Raw genomic sequence first — 19,060 nt, 5'->3', positions numbered from 1 at the left:
GGGCAGCCTGTTTGAACCAACGGATTCTTGACAAGACGCTCAAAGAAAAACGGATGCGTCAACCCAGACGGAAAGGAGGAAAAGTATGGGCATACTCAACTAAAAAAAATCGAAGTCTGTAAAGACGTTTGCTATCTAAGCAATACCAGATCTAACAGCTTTATTCGCCATTCCGCGATATATACTAATTTTTTTCTCTCCAACATGTATTTCCATGATAGCATCTTCCCCCCGTCTTCGCATCTCTGATAGGAACGAGTGCACTATCTCCGAGAGCTACGATCTGATCAGCGCGCATGAATGTGGAAGCAATTGCCTGAGTAGGTTCATCAGCAGTTAAATTCGATTTAAGATCTTTGCTTGGTACGCAACCCATTTCTTGTATATTATTACCAAAGAAACTTCTTAGCATAGAAATCCGCTGATGGTTCTGGGTAATCAACTTGTGTCTAAGGTAGTATCAATGACGTCTCTCCTCATCATTATGATCAAGATGACTAAAAGCCTTCAGAGGCGTTTGATCCCGATATTGGGGCGTATCCACGAGTCCCGAAATTAACCTTGCGCAACTTTCCCGTATTAAGACGTACCCATACTCGATACTTCTTGTTCTTCAAAGGGCTTAACTCCAAGCGCTCAATCCTCATGACTCTATATTAGCCAAACGATCTTTTAATCTATCTATCTCACCCAAAAGAAGCTGAATCATCTTCATATTATAAGCCGATATTCGACTGTAATCAACGTTGAGCTGTTGCTTAGCTGGTTCAAGGCTTGGGTCTTCTCCCCTGTGGTGAAGTGCTTTTTCAGAAATAAGAGAATGGTCCTGACGCGGGGTCACTATCCCGAATCAGTGACAATTTCAAGTGATTATAGAGGATTTGGGTTGTTTGGCACGGGTGCAAGTTGCCTGTGGTGGATTAGCCATGGCGAGCAGCACCCCGTATGGAATGACGATGGATCTGATATGAGCGACGTACGAGAAGGCAAGATCCACCAAGACTTACCTCGGATCCACCCTTACCTGGATTCACTAAGATGGATATGGGATATACTATACAAGAGTGGATCGAGTGTGGATCCTATGAAGGAAGGATGGTCGGTGCCCTCTGAAGGTGGATCTAGTAGCCACGGCTAATGAAGAGTCAAGATCCACCGCGAGGTACCCCGGATCCCATACTTCCGAGTTCGGATCCAAGGAGGGAGGATCCCGCCTGGAGGGACCTGGATCCAGGGTATAGGGATGATGGATACAGTGGATCTCGAACTTTCGTGGGACAATGGAGATCACAGACGGTTGCGAGATGATGTTGGATGATTGGAGAGCTCGGATCCACGGCGAGTGTACCATTACAGCGAGGTGGATCCAAGCGACCTGGATCCGGATGAGTGTACCCATAATAGGGTGACCATGATGATTACGTCATATATCCGGTGGATCTGAAGATAACACAGCTGGGATGATGGGTCAAGGGAAGAAGGGACATGCAGCCGAGCCTGGTAAGGGATTTAGCAGATGAAAGACATAGAAGGTAGAAACCCAGGCAGGTATAGGCTTAAATATCAATACAGACTCCAATTTGCACAGTGACACGCAAGTGCCTTCCTGCCCTCAAGAACCGGAACTACATTGGCCGTACGAGCTCCGAGAAGGTTGGGAATTGCGAATCTAGTGTTGGTAGTGATAACTGGATAATACATTGGCCAGATCCTACAACCTAGTGAGCTTTTCCTTTACTTGTGCAGATCCGACAGGTTAACCGAATTTACTACTTGGTCGGTTACACCCTAGGGGTTCTCAACTCTCAAGATCCCGTCACAGGAGGCGGCAAGTACGACTTAAAGGACAACACAAAGTCAAGGGAACACACCCGCAAGGCAACCCTACGGCCAGATCCACGATCTAGGCCCCGGATCCATAAGCTCGAATATTCGCTTAGGATACGGAACCATCCACGGACGCAGAGTGAAGATTTTCCACTGCTGCTCCACCCCATCCCCACGTCTCGCCAAGACACTCAAGCTTCACCACTTGAACTCTTCGGAAGTTACCGAGAGAGCAGATCCCGCCCTACCGACGGGTACACAAGGTGAGGAAAGTTCAGCAGAACACGGATCATCGGGGGACCCCCTCCGTTAGTCGGTGTCTGGGCGCAGTTGGTAAGTTGGATCTGGCAATCTCGTAGATTTTGCTGATCCCGCTACACCACACCCCCTTCAATATCATCTCTGTTAAAGATCCATATCAAATCAGTTAGATGGGCTGTGACCAAATCCTGAGCTATGAGACCGATTTCTTGTCCAGGCTTGTTTTCCGACTCGATCCAGTCATAGAGCTTGACCTCACAGCTATCGTAGAGCCGCTTCACACGATCAATTGGGCATGATTGAATATTCTTTTTAAGGCGTCGATCCGACGTCATCGCCATGGCTGTACAGGCAATGTATCCTCCGAATATACCCGCTACTGAATATGTGTTCGGGCCAAGAGCGGATTCTGTAGCTCCACTATCTGTTCTGAGGCGATACACTGTCGTTCCGCCTGCTCCAAATACAAAACTGTTGCTGCCAGGGACGTGCAGCGGAGCCGAAGGACTTGTAGTACCAAGACCAAGACGACCTGTGGTAGTTAGAATCATCGACGTCGAGTTATTGACCCCAAATTTGAGGTCGTTGTTTGTGATGTTCCCGATCCATGACGCGTTCGCTGTGGTTGATCGATTGCCATTATGGACTTGGATCTGGAATTGAACAGGAGTCGTATTCGACCCGGTTAGAGTCATCATTCGTGTGTAAGAACCATCAAGAAAGTCCAATCCACTACCAGTAATCGAGAATATTCATTCGTTGCTGTAGAGTTGATCCCAAGCTCTGTCAGCGATCCTACTGTTGTTATAGCTGATTGGTTTCCATACGCTAAAAACCCATTGATAACGCCGAAGCAGCTGATATCCCCACTCGTTGACAGATTATTGAGCGAGAGGGAAGTCGGAATAGATGTTAAAAAGCTTGATTGGTCATAATACGTCGAGTCCTGGCGCAAGTTCGTGCAGGTCAGAGTAGTAGCCGCTACCGAACTTAGGCCTCCGATATTCGAGCTTGAGTCGCATAATAGGAGTTTATTTGGCGTTGCGGTACCAAAACTAACTCCGTTTATGTATTCAAAAAGGCCCAAATCGTATATAGTCCCGTTCTGGCGATATTCTCGACAATCGATGTAGCTTGAAGTGCCTGTTATCGATATCGAGTGCGATGACCCACTGAACAATAAATTTCCACCGATCGTAAGACCTGATTAAGAGCCGAGAGACGTTATATTTGGTTAGGATCCGGTATGTAGCGTTCCAGTAATAGTAAAAGCTCCAGAGCTATTAATTCCGCTGATATTGCCGGACGAATCGAGAATCAAAGTTTTGCTGTACGAAGCAGTTCCCGCTATTACTCCGCTAAGGTAGCCCATCCTGTAATCATCCTTGCTCAAATATAGTGTCTGCGCATAATCGTATGTTAGATAACCACTCGAGTCTAACGAAAGATAGAATGAAGGATTATAAATGGATGATTGAAATGTAGGCTGTGGATGTGAAAAACCGGAACTCATTTTGTTTAATCCTATATAGATCAAACGATTTTAGTCATGAATGCTATTCCTGACTTTGGGGCTTCGATTCCAAATTTTTTTAAGTCTGCTTCGATGGGTGATATCCCCGCATTGGATATGAAAGCTTTGTTTAGAATGGTTGTGCTCGGTCCAAGCTTTTCAGGAAAGAACAATCTTTGTATGTTTATTCTCAAGCATTCTCCTCACGTATTTGCTCATCTAACTATCATTGCTCATAATCCTCATCAGGAGCTTTATGAGTATCTCCGGGAAAAGTTGGAAGGATTCATCACATTTGCTGACCCAGATAGCCCTTCTAAAGTAGATCAGGTGCGTCATACTCCATTAAGCTCTAACAAACCGGAGCTTGTTATCATCGATGACTATAGCAATGATAAACTACTTCAGAAGAATATCTTCTCTCATTACTATACACGTGGGGGACACTTTAACCCAATGAGCGCCGTAATCTGTATAATACGTAATATGACATGATGCAGGTTTAAATGAATCAACAGCTTGGACGCGGCGTCGTTTAGGCTACTACACCGCATATATAAGTTTGTATAGACCACCATGGGAGTTTTTATCATTACCGATCGGCGAGGGGGAGATAGAAAGGTATTATTCGAAACACATAGAAAATTCGATATAAACGGCCTAGAGGTTTGAAAATTCTAATGCAAGCCCTTTAGCTCCTCTCTGCCCAAAACCTCCACCACTCAACCAAAAATGCCGGAAACGATTGACAGGAAGGAGTTCAAGTGTCTGTGGGGGTCGCTAAAAAAGGCTGGTTGGCGGGCAAGACCCCCTTCAGGCCTCCTCTCCGATCATGCGTATCTCAAGCCTGGCGTGAAAGGAAAGCTAGACAACTACAAGGCTGACACTGATTACTTTATCGGTACGTTGTGTTTAGCAGTAATAACTACTCCCTCTAACCCTGTGTGGTGTAGGTCCCAAGCCTTTGTGGAAGTATGCTCTGCGTGAGGGTCTAGTACCTTTCCCCCCTCAACAATGTATGATACGTCCGATGAGGCCTCCAATGGGGAAGCTTGCAGCGTACACAGCAGCCAAACGACAAGAACCAATTCCCCCCACCACAAGTGACGGCAACTTGGACCGTCAGTATTCTCCATCCCGCTCAGAGCATCAACATACTGTCGACGTTACTACGGAGGATACAGAACAAGTCCGACCGATTGGTGATGATATTGCAGAGGATACAGAACAAGATCGGTCCTCCGTTTGTGTTACTACTGAGGATACAGAACAAGTTCAGCCGGTTCGTGTGGCTATTGCCAAGGATACAGAACAAGCGAGGTCGATTGTAGATGATACAGAAGAAGGCCACTTTGTCGAAAATACTGGTATCGCTGGTACAGATCAAGAGCTATCAGTTGTTGAATGTATTCCGGAGGATACAGAACAAGCTGGACCAGCGGGTGTTCATATTCTGTCGGATACCGAATTTGACGACACGGCATCCGTGGGTCACGGCAAAGAAGAATCGAAACGTGGCAGTGGTGTTGCGAATGGCTTGGATGAATTTGATTGTGATAGCTATATGGATGCGTTACGTGGAGAGCTGCTCTTTGATAAGATTGATCCTGCAGATATCAACGTTGGATATGGATCCGCAAGTGATGTTAGTAGCGAGTTGGGTACTGAGGAAGAACTGGACGTTCCTGCGGAGCCTGAATCAGTGTATGAAAGCGAGGTAGATTCTGACAGCGACTTTGATGACGACTCCAGCGCGTTCCTGCAAGACGACACCAATATGCGTCAACTCACAGCCACAGGTTGGGATATATACGATGAGCATCATTCCGGTAAGTGCAGCACATACAGAATTGCGAATCATATCAAAATCTAATTCTGTATTTTACTGAATACAGGTGATGTGGTGTTAGATGCAGCGGAGTTGTACGACGGAAGTTTTGGTCCCACCAGATCTGCCGCTGCGTTCGCCGAGTCTCCTTTGGGAATTTTCTTCTATTTTCTTCCCAAGAAGATGTGGTTTGCGTTTGCAAAGGAGTCTAACGCGTATCGAGAGGAGTGTATTCCTGCTGTGGCGAAGGCGCAACGAGACAAGCAGCTACAGGCTCAGCACAGGGATCCTGTGAAGTCGGTTCAACCTCTTGAAGTCTTAGAAGAGCAGCTGCGCAATATGAAACCAATTCAAGCACATGAAATTCTCCACGTGATTGGCCTTCTGATTGCTCGTACACTCTGTGGTCATACGGATGGCTTGGAAAAGCACTGGGCGACGCGGGAGGACGGTGCAGTACCACGCGGTACCTTCTCCAGATACATGAAACGTGAAAGATTCCGGTTAGTTACCAGGTACTTGCACTTCACCAAAAACGACCCTGCTGCCGCAGGCACAGACAAGGCTTGGAAAGTTCGGCCCATTCTTCAGGTTCTTGAAAAAACGTTTCATCGTGGCTATCGGCTGGGGCCTCGCATCAGTTTTGATGAAGAAACCATTCCTAACAGAAGCAAGTTCAACCCTGTGCGCGTCTATAATAAGGAGAAGCCTCACAAGTACGGGACTAAAGTGTACATGACGTGCTGCGCGGAGACCGGATACTGTACTCGGTAGGTGGCTTACTGTATTCTGTGTCTGGTTACTCTGTATCGTACAGAATAAGAAACCGAGTGCTTACCGTATGCTGTATTGTGTAACATATAGGATGGAAGTGTATCTCGGCGCTGTAGAGTACTCGAAAGGTGTGGCACAGAAGGCAGTCATCAGGAACGTGACTAAGGCGCTTGATGGCCAGGCCCATAAAAGGCTTATCATCGCCGACAATTTCTACACGTCGTGTGCTGTATTGCTGGAGTTATTGGACAAGGATCTCTACTACGTCGGTACTCACCGCAACGAGCGGCTTGGGTGGCCCAAGCCGTTCAAAAAGTACTATCGGCAACTCTTCATGAGTTTTGTGGACATGGCGATAGTCAACGGTTTTATTTTACATAAAATTATTCTCAAGCAAAAAGGGCTGCCAGTGCCAACACACGCGCAGTATATGCGCCGACTTCATACCGAGCTTTTGGCCACGAACGAAGCCACACTGCGTACAAACACCAACACCGAGGACCTCGTTTCTGAGCCTATTCACACGCAACCGCACAGACTGCGAAACAATGAGGAAAAATACAAAGGCAAGAAGCGAAAAAAACCCAGAGATGGATCAACCGCCAGCAACCTCCAGCGTAAAGGGCAGAAGCGTAAGGGCAAGCGCCGCCAGCACTTGTGCAAAGTTTGCTCAGCCTTGGCAACTCCCCAGACAAAGAGCTTTGAAACCAGTTACTACTGCGAGCAGTGCACATCAAACTTCGGAGGCTACGTACCTCTATGTAACAAGGTTCGCCACGAGGAAACCGGCAACACGCTCACATGCGGCCAAATATGGCATGATTTGTGGTGCAACGGCACTGCCATCCCTGCTCACCTCAAGAAGCGTATTCGCTTCCGCAAGCGAAAGAACTTCGAAATTTCGAGCGACAGCGACGACGGCGGCAGCGACGCGAATGAGGATTGCGTGGATATCCAGGATAGCGAGTAACTAGGCGTAGATAATGCAGCCCGTACACTCACCAATTTTTCGGCCAGTTCTTGCCTAGTTCTTCTCTACTCTTGCTAGTCTAGAACTGGCCGAAAATTTGGTGAGCGTACGGGTGACGTAGTGGCACGCTTCGCCAGTCATTTAGGCGCAAACGCAGATTGCCCAGACCCATCAGATTCAGCGGGATACTCGAAGTAGAAGGATATGCGACGAAAGTCACGTCACATTTGCCCAATGAAATCATGACATTTTACCAGCCGGTGGGCACATTGTTGTTTTTCTACGACAGATTGCAGTCTATATGTACCTGGTCGCAGCGTTTTCGCTACATCCCATTGCGGACGGCTTGCAATGCATTAAGTTTGCAAAAGTGGCAGCTATAGTTTAATAAAGATAATCATTTACTCTGTATTATACAGAATATCGTGAAGCGGGCATTGGGTTAAACTCTCAACCATATTCCTAAGCCACAGCTACTTTGCCACTGATAAGATGATTCGGTTGAATTCAGAGTACGTAGCGATTCTAAAAGCGAATTCGAAGCGCGATTTACAAGTGGTTGTAAAGGATTTTAACATTAAAGGCGTTGATGAGCGATCAATCGTCTATTACTACAATAAAGCCACGGAGCGCAAAGGACATATGCTGTTCGTGGATTCAGTCAAAGGTCAAATCAGATACAACTTTGATCGACCGATAGATATTGAGCAATAACTTTAGAATATTTTGTTTGGGTGAATCAATATACATATACCATGGCAAGTTTTGTTAAACTCGATTCCACTGACCTCGTTCAAGACAATTATAACAGCACATGGAAATACAGCTTTCCTGGTAGTGCTGCCGATTTTAAGGATGTGGTATGCGCGGTTTAATCGATTTCGATGTATAACTCTGAATACAACATCGATGCAACTCAGTTTCTGAATAACTCCTTCAAAATCGAGGTTCCGACAGTTGGAGCCACATCCACTGTATCTGTTATCCTCCCTGATGGACACTACAGCTATACCGATATTAATCGAAGCATTCAGACGGCTCTCGTAAATGCTGGAGCGTATTTAATTAATCCATCTGGTGAGAACGTTTTCTATATTCAACTAACGGAAAACAGTGTGTATTATGCTGCTCAATTCGATTTTAGCGCTACTCCAACGACACTTCCTACAGCCGGTGGCACTTGGACACGACCAGCAAGTGGGCTTTATTCGTCAGGCGGTACTGGTTTGCCAACAACAACGCGTGTCACTCGCATCATCATTGATAACGCCTCTTTTGGTAAAGTAGTAGGATTGACTGCTGGTACGTATCCTTCAGCGTCTGCAACGGTTTCAAGTGCTCAGCTGTCAAATACCATTCCTCAGATTCACCCAACCTCGAGCTACATCGTTTGATGCGACCTGATCAAAAACGAGTATGTTGCCTCTGGTGATATCCTTAGTGCGTTTGACCGTGGTGATGCTCAGGTAGGTCAATTAATCAGCTATAAGCCGAGTCAGTATGCTTGGATGAACTGTCATAACGGCGCGAGAACGTCTAATACGATCAGTATTTATAATCAAAACGATCAAAAGGTTAAGTTCCGTGATACTTCTGTCTCGATCATGTTGTTGTTGAGGCCAAAAAAATAAGCATTCAATGATTTTTTTTCTCCCAATCCGCAGAATAGGGTGGAACTAATTTAATCGAAAAGAGCCAGCAATCATTGCTTTCTTACGTTTAGCACGGAGTGCAGCCATCTGAGCCTTCATTTCGGGCGAACCTTTAGCTGGTTTCTTAGGGACTCCTACACCATAGCGTCTCTTTACCTCACCTCGAACCGATTTGATCAGGTTCTCATGCTCTGGCTTGGTTGCTTTTGATAGTAGAAACTTCTCGCCTGCATCGACTGCATCAGTTAGAATCCCCTTACGTTTAGCATACCCGAGAGCATTTTTTGCCGCCTTCTTAACATCCGCTACCGAAATACGACCACCTTCTTTCTCTACATCGAGCAAGGCTCGGACGTAGGCAGAGTTTTGAGACTCTACCAGGGGTATCGCTGTCAGAGTCATATACTCCAACTCCTGTCAATGACTTAATAGCCGCCCTTGCGGGGATTCCTGCTTGAGGGGCTCCAAACGCTGTAGCAATAGCAGGTACTGCCGCATCCAGACCCTTGCTCAGCAAATCACTATCTTTTACGAATTTGAATGCTGTCGATAACCCTGATTTGACTCCAAATGGATCCTCCTTATGGCTTCTTGTAGCCTTTCTTGATCTCATGCTTGGTAATGTCAAGTCTAACCCCACGACCCGCCTTGCGTGCCTTTAGTGCTTTCTCATACGAAGCTGGGTGGAGATGGATAACAGAGCCTGAACCCTTGAGTTGATCAGCTGTAAGACTTAGCTTACCTGTCTTGAGGGCTTTAGTCAGCTTGGGAGCTGGAACATCGCTGGAAATCGTCAATTCGCGATACATTATTGCTATATTTCCTGAAACATATTTAATACAGAATTGACAAATTCAGATCTTTGAATCGATTCAATAGATTCATCTTATTTTTTTGTTTGGAATATAGCCATAGCATGCAAAACGGACCACAATAATCGCCATAAGTGCCTTGATATTGTTTGGGATTGTATCGCCCGATGCCCTACTTCGTAGGTGCCGCTTCCCCCATTGAATCAAAGAATTCTCCATCATGAACAGCCTGCCAGTGTCCTACATCGAGATTAGGCGATCTAAGTAGAACCAGATATGATCCTTTCTTCGGAAGCGGCTTTGTGATCTCATTTGACTCAAAGATAGCATCGAGATGAACCCCAATACGCTTGGCAAGTTCAATTAGATCATGATCGGATGTAATAGGCTTGACGAGTTCCATAATAATTATATTTGATAAAGTATATTACGTGCCATATAGAATCTCAACGATGTCTGAAACACAACTTTCCGACCAATATCTTTACCAGAGCTCGCTCAAGAGTGATCCGGATATTAAAGTCTCCTCTGGCAAGCGCGTGCCTTTCGTTATCGATCTTAATCAGGGGTCATACCAAAACGGTGTTATTACTATCGATGCAACATCCCAGCTTAATGGAAGTGAAGGATTTGCTTCGCTCCGTGATGCCTACATTATGCTACCATACAAGGTATCGATGAAAAACACTCATGCTACTACTGTTCAGGCTAATCCTGCTAACTGTTTTTGCTGGTCGCTGAAGTGCGGAATATAGGAGTGTGATCGATTCGATGAGTCTTGAGCTGAATGGTAAGACTATCGTTTCTATGGCTGACTACAAGCTGTTTTGGAGCAGTATTCGTGCTCAGACTGGATATAGTCCTCCGTATGTTGAAAAGCATGGTGCAGAGTCTTTCCTCTTCCCTGATGCTGCTCAGTCGTCGAGGTACAGTGCTACGGGCTCTTTTACTGGAGACGGGTATTCGAATAACACAGCGTTCTCCTCCTCCTTCACCGCCGGCGCTATCTCTGCCACAGCTTCAGTAGCAAATGATGGTTTTGTTAAGCACCTTCTTTCGAACCCATTAAATGCTGGAGCTGACTCATCTACGTCGTGGCCTTCCACTGGTGCCGCATCTGCTACAACCACCATCGCTAATCAGCTGGGACGTGGCGCTTTCGTGGCGGGTGGCTATGCTGCTGGCGCTATCATGGGAACGTGGAACTTCATGCTAAAAATCAAGCTTGTTGATCTCCACCCGATTTTCAAGGAGCTTGATCTTATGGCTAACCCTCAAATCCGTCTTCGTTTCCGGGTTAATCAGGGTACTGTAGCTATTGATGCTGATACTTCTCGTTATATGACGCTTACAAGTACTACACTATCGAGTGGTAATACATGCCCTGTAATGATTGCTTCGTCGGCAAGTAGTAATCCTATGGTTAGTGTTCTTTCAGGTTCAACAGCTGGTTCTACTGCTGTTTCATGGGGTGCTGTCGTCAATGCGCTTGAACCTACTATTGATGGAACCTACATGCCTTTCACGACTTCTCGACTGTATGTCCCGTTTGTTCATTTATAGAACCCTCAGGCTATCATCTCGAAGCCAGTAAAGAAGGTCCGCTACAACGACCGTTATGCACAGTGGTTTTACCAGCGCGCCGGTATTGGCAAGCAAGGGACACAGCTTAATGCTTCTTTCGATCTGCAACTTTCGGCTTCTGTAAAGAATGCGAAGTACGTCATTCTTTTACCATTTGCTGAGCAAACTGGAAACTTTACTACTGCTGCTGTTCAACAGTTTCAGAGTCCGTTTGATACGGTTCCTTGGACACTTCAGCCTGGTTCGAGCATTCGCAACTTCAATGTCCGTATCGGTTCGACTCAATGCTTCGACATTAGTCATGACTACGATTTCCACCAATTCACAAACGAGTTCGCTAAAATTGCTGCGATTAATGGTGATCTGACCCCTGAGCTTCTGAATGGACTGCTTGACTATCAGACGTGGTCTCTAACTAACCGCATCCTTATCGCTGACGTTAGCCGCCTGACGGAGCGTGATGTACCTCAGGCTATTCAGATCCAGGGTACAAACGCTGGTTGCCAGGGAACAAACATGCTTGTTTTGGTTGTGAGCGAACAAGAGCTCTCCTACGATCGTCTAACGGGAGAGGTTTTAGATTTTACCACGGCTTAGTTAGAATGTGTTTAGTAATTTTTGTCATAGGCAAAAAAACATTTTTTTTTGTCGCTTAATTAAGTTCGTTGAGTAGTTTAGGGCATTTCTCAATTACGAATGGGTTCTTACGAAGCCAATTGATATAATTAGAATCGGTGCGACTAATTTGCTTTAGCGTCTTCCCCTTGTACTTGCCCCAACTCATCATATACGAATTATCATTGCTAAGAAACTTGAAGTGAAGGAAAATCTTGATATCCTCAGTAATATTGAGACTGGGTTGGTTGTGCATCCATCGACAATATCTGGGATCATAAGCATATACTTCTTCGATCGGTGTGCCCTTGTATTTTCCAAAAGTTAGTTCGTTCGACATGTTATTAGTTATGTGTATCTATATACATAGGGTCTTATTTTTTTTTGAGAAAAATAAATTAATTCTGAAATTCAGACAAACCTGTTCTCAGTGGTCGAGCGGTTCTGAAACTACCCTAAGATCGAAAAGACGTTGCTTTCGCTCTCAGGTGGTCGAGAGGTTGCGTCGCCAAAATACCAGCTGCCTCGAAAGAACGTTCCAGAACTGGTCTCGGTGGTAAATTACGGAAAGTAAAAAAACTGCCGGCGTAATGTTCCATGTCATACTACTAACGTTTCTATCAGATTTTCGATTTGAGTTTTCAGCCACTTGATCCGCTTGGTAACGGTAGACGACAGGAATTTTAACCTCTTCAGCCTCCAAGTCTAGATCTCTGCAATAGTCCGACAAATACCGGATAGATGACCCAAACACACCCAGATCTGCGCTTTCAGATTTGGGATCGAGCTGAGAGGGTTTCTTACAACGAATCACTCACCTCCATAATAAACCAACGGACTTCATCAAGAATAGTTCCCTTTCATTTACTTTCATAGCTTTCCCATAACCATATTTAGGAGTGCAGCTTGAGTATTCTCATCGCTTAAGCCATCGGTGTCATTTCCACGGCCGAACGGCCAGTTCCTCCTTGACTTTTATTTGGATCATATTTCGATCATCACATAAATGGCCAGCTGATCAAATCCCTTGACCCTGTCAAAAGTTGATCAAATCCCTTGACCCTGACGAAAGTTGATCAAATCTGAAGTGACTTGAAATTGTTTGGTATACAAGACCTTCTACATGCATTTCTATATATACATCAAATTGTATATCTTTACTACTCTACGTAATCTACGCGTTCGTCGTTAAGGTGTCTGCACTTCCTCCAAGTTCCACAGGGACAGGGAGATCGAGTGGCTCAGGAGCTAGGCGTTGCCGTTTCTTCGCTCGGGACTTTGACATATCCTCAATTCGGCTGACATAGCGTTTCGATAGAGCTTGGATTATGCCGACAAATGATGGTAGAGAAGGGTGTGGAGCTGTTAGCTCCGCGTTTATCTCGCGGTTAAAACGCTCTAAAATATTATAAGTACGACTTGCCATAGCAGCACCCACCTCATGAACATTTCAAACACTAGGTGTGAATGTCTTCGGCCACGTTGTACGAAAATACGACCAAAACCGCTTCCTCAACACATCCGAATACCGAATGCTCTTGGCTACACACGTGTCTCTTATCTTGCCTTTCACAAATTTGATACCTTCGTCTTTGATCTTCTCGTGCGGAATGACACTCAGCATATCCAGACTGCCCTTACTCATTGCAATGACGACCTCACTTTCAGGGAGGCTTAGTGCCTCCATCTTCCTTCGGCAGGCCAGCTTAAAGTGAAAGTAGCAGCCGACGATATCTGCATCTGAAAATTGAACTTGTGCTGCCTTTTACAATCCGGCCTCAAAGTCACAGACCACCATGCTCGGCTCGATTTTGTCGTCTGCAGCGACATTGACAGCCTCCATCAAATGCCAGTACGTATCTTGGGTCTTTGACGTGCACAATGTATAAAATACAGGGACGAATAGGTCCGTTGCATGATCAAAAACCATCATTACCGCGCACTGGTAGAATGGGCGCGGGACGCACCTGAATGTCCGGTCGAGAGACAACGTAGTCTGTTTGTACTTCAGTAGCTTGATCAGATCAGGATGAGCCCAACCGACTAAGCGCTCTAGTGTTGTTCCATTCATATAGGACCTGTAAAATTGAAAGAATGGCTGTGGGTTCCCCGATACCAGTGACAGCGGCGAAACCTCCACAATACCATGCAAATCTGCACCAAAGTGAGCACGTCTCGCTCGGTGAACTCGCTGGAGGACTTACTCACGTGTAAGTCCGAATTGCACCAGTGATACTTCCTCAGGGTAGAAGTCGCTGCGAATCTGCTTCCAGATTCGTTCCGCCGTCAGGTCCATTCGAGTGATAGCCATCACATCAGTGGCCTCCTCCATGGATTCGGTAACATCTACTCCAGGTAATTCCACTCTACGCCGGTCGCAAGAATGTTCACCACGAATTTGGTACTCATTTGTCTTGATATCGTAATGTAACTTTGCCTTACATTTTGTACTCCGGCAGGAGCTTCACCTGTACGAAATCTTAACCTCCAATTTATGGTAACCTGTAAATACGTGACCAGCTGCATGGACAACAGTGCGACGATGATGCTGAACACTGTTCGCTGGAACATGCAGTGTAATACCTTCAGCGGCTTCTCCGTCTGCAGGATGCGCAGTAGAAGGTGAATTTGATATGACACACTGGTGATCGCCTTCTCTACTCAAAAAAGATGGAGGTGATCCCCTTAAGCCGCCAGGAAAACGCTCGCTGCAGGCATCGCTAGAGCCTCGTTATGGAGTTGAGCTTCTTCCCCGAGCTGCACGTTGTCGAGGACTGCAATCGCGCCGAGTGTAAGAACTACAGCGACGACTTGGGCTTCGCGTCGACTCGACCAGCTCACGTAACTTGAGCTTCTCCGACGACTCCGTCTCTGATCATGTCCAACGGTACGATGAGGACTTCAGCTGTAGCGGCAATGCAAAGAGCGCCAAGACGAACTTGTGCCGCGCCAGCGACTTTCACGGGGTTGTACAGAAGCGATCTGGTGCCTTGGGCTATATCCTCGGAGAGACGTGCGCCGACGACTTGTACTGCGGCTTGGACTGCGACCGCGACCATAACTCCGCCGGCGACGTGGGCTGCGACCGCGACCACGACTATGACTGCGCCGACGACTTGGACTGTACTCGCGACCGGACGAGTGACGATGACGTGAGCTGCGGCCACGACCAGCAGAGTCTTGATGGCGTGGACCGTTGCAGTGGTCGTCGACACACCAACAGCTTGGACTGCGGCAGGAACGAGACTTACTTCAGCGACGTAACATACGTCACGAAGCTGAGACGCTCTGAGAGATTGGGTTTCGCATGCGCTCGGGGCTGTGCCGAGATCTCGCAGTGCTCTGGTGCCTTGGACTGCACGGAGGCGAGCAGATAGTGGCCTCGTGAAGTGGTGAAGAAGGTGCTGGAGACGCTACAACTTGCTGGTTCATGGTCGTACAGGAAGGGCGCTACTTATCTTCGTTGTCGGGAAAGTGTAAATGACGGAGGTGGTCGACCACACATATCCATACTTAAGATGGATATTTGATCAAATCACTTGACCAGGTACGAAATAGAAGGTTGACCATTTTTGTGATGATTGAAATATGGTCCAAATAAAATACTTCGCACGCAACAATCGCAACTCTGGAATAAATAATGACGTTGACGGAGCATTCATTACCAATACATCCACCATCTTTGGTTTGGGTCCAGTGTGGCATCCAGGTCTCATACAGAGTCTCCTGAGTAGGATTAAGAAAGTAGAACTTTGCTGTCGATCTCTTTTTTGTCCTAGGTCATCTCCAGTTACAGAATTTCAATTAATCCTTTCAACATGCTCATCAATCTCCTCATCCTCGTCATACGTCTTGTAGCTGTAGCCGTGGAGCAACCGGTCCATAAAAAAGCGCAATTTCTTGTCGGTCGCAGCGAAAGTATTCGCCCCCAGGGGAGCACGAAATCTCGCACGGTTAGCACCTTTAAGACACTTCGAACCAAAGAGTTCTTTACTATTTTCAGTGTACTCATGCTCCAAAAGAAGAGCAAAGGAATCATTTTTTTTCCATCTTGCTAATGGCTTTGGCAAGGTCTTCATTCAACGATTCATCCGGGTTTAGCTTCAATGGGAACATCATTGAAAGTAGACAAATTAAATACTGTTGTACACCTGTACAAGGCGAAACCCCTTTGTCACGTTTTCCCAACGCATGCTCAGCGTCAACAGAGTGAACATCATAATAAGCGAATAACGCCGAGCTACCATTGGCTTTACCAAAATCATGTCGATACTTCACCTCGTCGTCTCGGTATTCTGGTGCTTGAGAAAATGTTCGCCTTCTCCATATACCAGTAATTTATAGAATTACATTTTCTCTATTAATACGTGCTGCCACGGCCAACATTCGTCCAGATGTACCTATGTATACATTTCCATTATCCAGACGGTATACGTTTGAATTAAACTCGAAAAAACAAGGCGGCTGTTCCAGGCCAGGAGGAGTCATACATGTAAATAATCAAGAATAATCCTGGCGACACAATCTAACTTAAATAAGTATCCATATATGAGGAAGATTTGCTGAGGACGTGGGAAGATATGAACGTGGGGCTGTCGTATAACCAGGATTTAATCCTATTGTATCCAGGACTAAGTCCTTGTCACAGATTCGTACAGTAATGAATAGACCATTTAGCATGATTAATCAGGTATTTAGCCATGATTTAATCCTGGCAGCTGACTTGAAATCTGGATTCCTGTCTGCAAATGCAATCACTTTACGCTCACTACGACGAAGCCCTATCAATGCTGCCTCTACGAAAAGCTCCATGTCAAATTTACAGAGTTGCAAGGTAAAACTAACTTGTATTCAATGAAGTTAAAGACATGCATTCAATGTAGTTAATGCACGCGAGACTTACAACCAGCACAATTAGCTTGTCGATGTCGCGATAATGGTTGAAGCGATTTCTTCGTCGTTGTCTATATTGTCTTCATCGCTCGGGGCCTTGTCTTTTTTTTCTCGTCGTCGTCTGCGCCGGGTGTTGCTGCACCCGAAGCGTCATCCAAAGGAAGCAGACGACCCTCCAGGAAGTAGAAGAATAACTTGACGCGACGTCTCGTGAGCGACTTGTCACTGATATCTACGTGAAGTCCAGGAACGGCCTTACAGAGGAACATCCAGCACACGTACACCCCGCAGCTGGGCCCGTCGAACTGGATGGGGTTGTTTCGCGCGATCACGTTGAAATCTTGCAATCCAGAGATCTTGAGATTCGTCGCGACACCCCTAGCAGTGTTCATGTATGGATCTTGGTTTAGCAGATCGTAGTAGTAGACTCTCTTCTTCTTGACCTTGATCACCACGCAGCACCAGTGAAAATTGTTGAAGCTCAGTGGTAGCAACACAGTTTCGACGGCGCCATCGGCTGCATGTTGTAGAGCTGCCGCTTGAATCGCTGCATTCACCGGATGCCCTTCGCTATTACGCGTCCGCTTGGATTTCAGGAGCACAGACTGAAACCCAGCAAACTTGCATGTGGGGTAATCTTCCGATAAACACCGGCACAACGCGCGTATAGCAGCGTCGGTGAGCCATGTGGGCGGGATCGCGCTGTAGAGCATTGCGTAGTCGTAGTCTGGGAGGTTCGGAAGCCCTGTGATCCGCTCATATGGGAAGGTCTCCATTACTTCGTCTGCCACCTGCTTAATAATGTCGTGCTGTTCGATAGGGAGCGCAGCAATAGCTTCCTTCACAAGCCATTTGTGCATTCCGACGCCGTTCTGCACAACGGTCTTCAAAGTGTGGATGCGCTAGAATATCTCAATTTGCCTGCGCGTAAAATTACCAACATCCTTGATGGACTCAGCCTCCACAGTTCCTTGGGTTGGCGATCTCTGCGTACTGGAAGCTTGGCTGGACTGCGAATCGACAATCGATATCACCGTCTCGACGGTGTTTGACACAGGGATGACATTAACACACGCATCCAACAGGTTATTGGGGAGGATGTAGAACGGATCCTGGATTAAAACAGGATTCTTCTGTGTCTTGAACTTTGGCTTTTTCTTCTCTGCTTCAGTGTGTTTGACGAGGACGCCCGACAAACTTCTCTGCGTTTCGATCAATCCAGGCTTCTGATGTTCAAGAGCGTCTAGCAAAGCAGTCAAAGTTACCTCTCCGGTAGTCTTTCTACCCGCCTCAGTAGCTTAGTACCATTTTCGGTTCTTTTTTTCGCCAGCGCTAGTAGCGTTCTTCTGTTTTGAGGTCTCCTTACCTTCTTGGCTTTAGGATTCAATCGAATCGTCATTTCCGTGCTTGCAGTAGATTCTCTAGAAGCATTATCTTCATCTTCACTGGAACTTATGCCAAATTCGACCTTGACTTGTTTAGAAGTACAGCTCTTCTCACCATCCAACCGCTCTTCACCGTCCTCATCTGTACCGCCGCCGGGACATTAACAGAAGCCATTTTTGCTGGCGAACATTTCGCCATTGACCCGGGATAGACCGCAACATGTCGTCAAACTCGGAGTCATCTTTGATATCCGCCATTCCGTTGGCGATAAGGTGTGTGGCTCTTACAGCCTCCCTGTAGCGTTCTGATTGGGTCCTCAGCTTCTTGACCCCAGATCCAGGATCTTCATTCGTAAGTTTTCGTACGAGAATTGCTTCACCTTCCTTAGAGATGGTGAATTGGTGGTCCATCTACAAGACAGGTACGCAAGAAAATCCTGGATATTCCTGTATAATGCATACCCACCTCTCGTCAATTCTTCCCAAGGAGTACTAGAGCCCCGTGCCTTAAAATATCTTCTGTACGCAATGGTGTGACGACATGGCAGCTTCATATTCCTTTAAATTTTTTACAGTCGCATCACCAATCCTTCAAATTCACCTTGTGCTCGGGCAATTTCCAATCACAACCACAGTGACACATCCACTCGAGTCCTTGGTATAGTTATAAGTATCAGCTTGAACCAGCGCCGCCGCGAACTGCATCTCGGTCTGCTCGGCAACGTAATGCGTAGTGAACCGTAAAAGTGTCGCTGCAGCGGGGCTGCCGTAGCTTTAGCGTCAGAGGAAGACGTTCGACTCAAAGAGCCACTAATACTAAGTCCCTTATCCAAAGGACACTTACAGCCCAAGACCAGGGCTCAAAGTTAATACCTTAACTTTTATGCTTCAAAACCAGAAGTGTTTTATTTACTATTATTGCGGCCAAGCCGCCTAGGGGTAAATG

The 19,060-nt window shown here is 46.4% G+C and overlaps 3 protein-coding genes across 3 annotated transcripts; 1 reads left to right on the top strand and 2 right to left on the bottom strand.

Moving 5' to 3' along the window:
- Positions 1–8,849: 8,849 nt before the first annotated feature.
- PITG_14332 (uncharacterized protein) lies at positions 8,850–10,040 on the bottom strand (the record flags this gene model as incomplete). The annotated part of the gene is made up of 5 exons (XM_002898769.1): positions 8,850–9,157; positions 9,204–9,368; positions 9,469–9,639; positions 9,755–9,809; positions 9,864–10,040. 5 exons carry the CDS (start codon positions 10,038–10,040, stop codon positions 8,850–8,852), a joined length of 876 nt encoding a protein of 291 aa, XP_002898815.1.
- Positions 10,041–10,089: 49 nt separating this feature from the next.
- PITG_14331 (uncharacterized protein) lies at positions 10,090–11,751 on the top strand (the record flags this gene model as incomplete). The annotated part of the gene is made up of 5 exons (XM_002898768.1): positions 10,090–10,308; positions 10,433–10,678; positions 10,781–11,116; positions 11,201–11,355; positions 11,420–11,751. The coding sequence occupies 5 exons, from the start codon at positions 10,090–10,092 to the stop codon at positions 11,586–11,588; spliced, it is 1,125 nt and encodes a 374-aa protein (XP_002898814.1).
- Positions 11,752–11,873: 122 nt separating this feature from the next.
- On the bottom strand, positions 11,874–12,176 carry PITG_14330 (uncharacterized protein; the record flags this gene model as incomplete). The annotated part of the gene is made up of 1 exon (XM_002898767.1): positions 11,874–12,176. The coding sequence occupies one exon, from the start codon at positions 12,174–12,176 to the stop codon at positions 11,874–11,876; it is 303 nt and encodes a 100-aa protein (XP_002898813.1).
- Positions 12,177–19,060: the final 6,884 nt, after the last annotated feature.

This window comes from Phytophthora infestans, genomic scaffold, assembly GCF_000142945.1.
Source record: "Phytophthora infestans T30-4 supercont1.34 genomic scaffold, whole genome shotgun sequence".
In the NCBI taxonomy this organism is placed as follows: Eukaryota; Oomycota; class Peronosporomycetes; order Peronosporales; family Peronosporaceae; genus Phytophthora; species Phytophthora infestans.
Note: the sequence above shows the minus strand (reverse complement) of the source record. Positions and strands in the feature narration are given on the sequence as shown.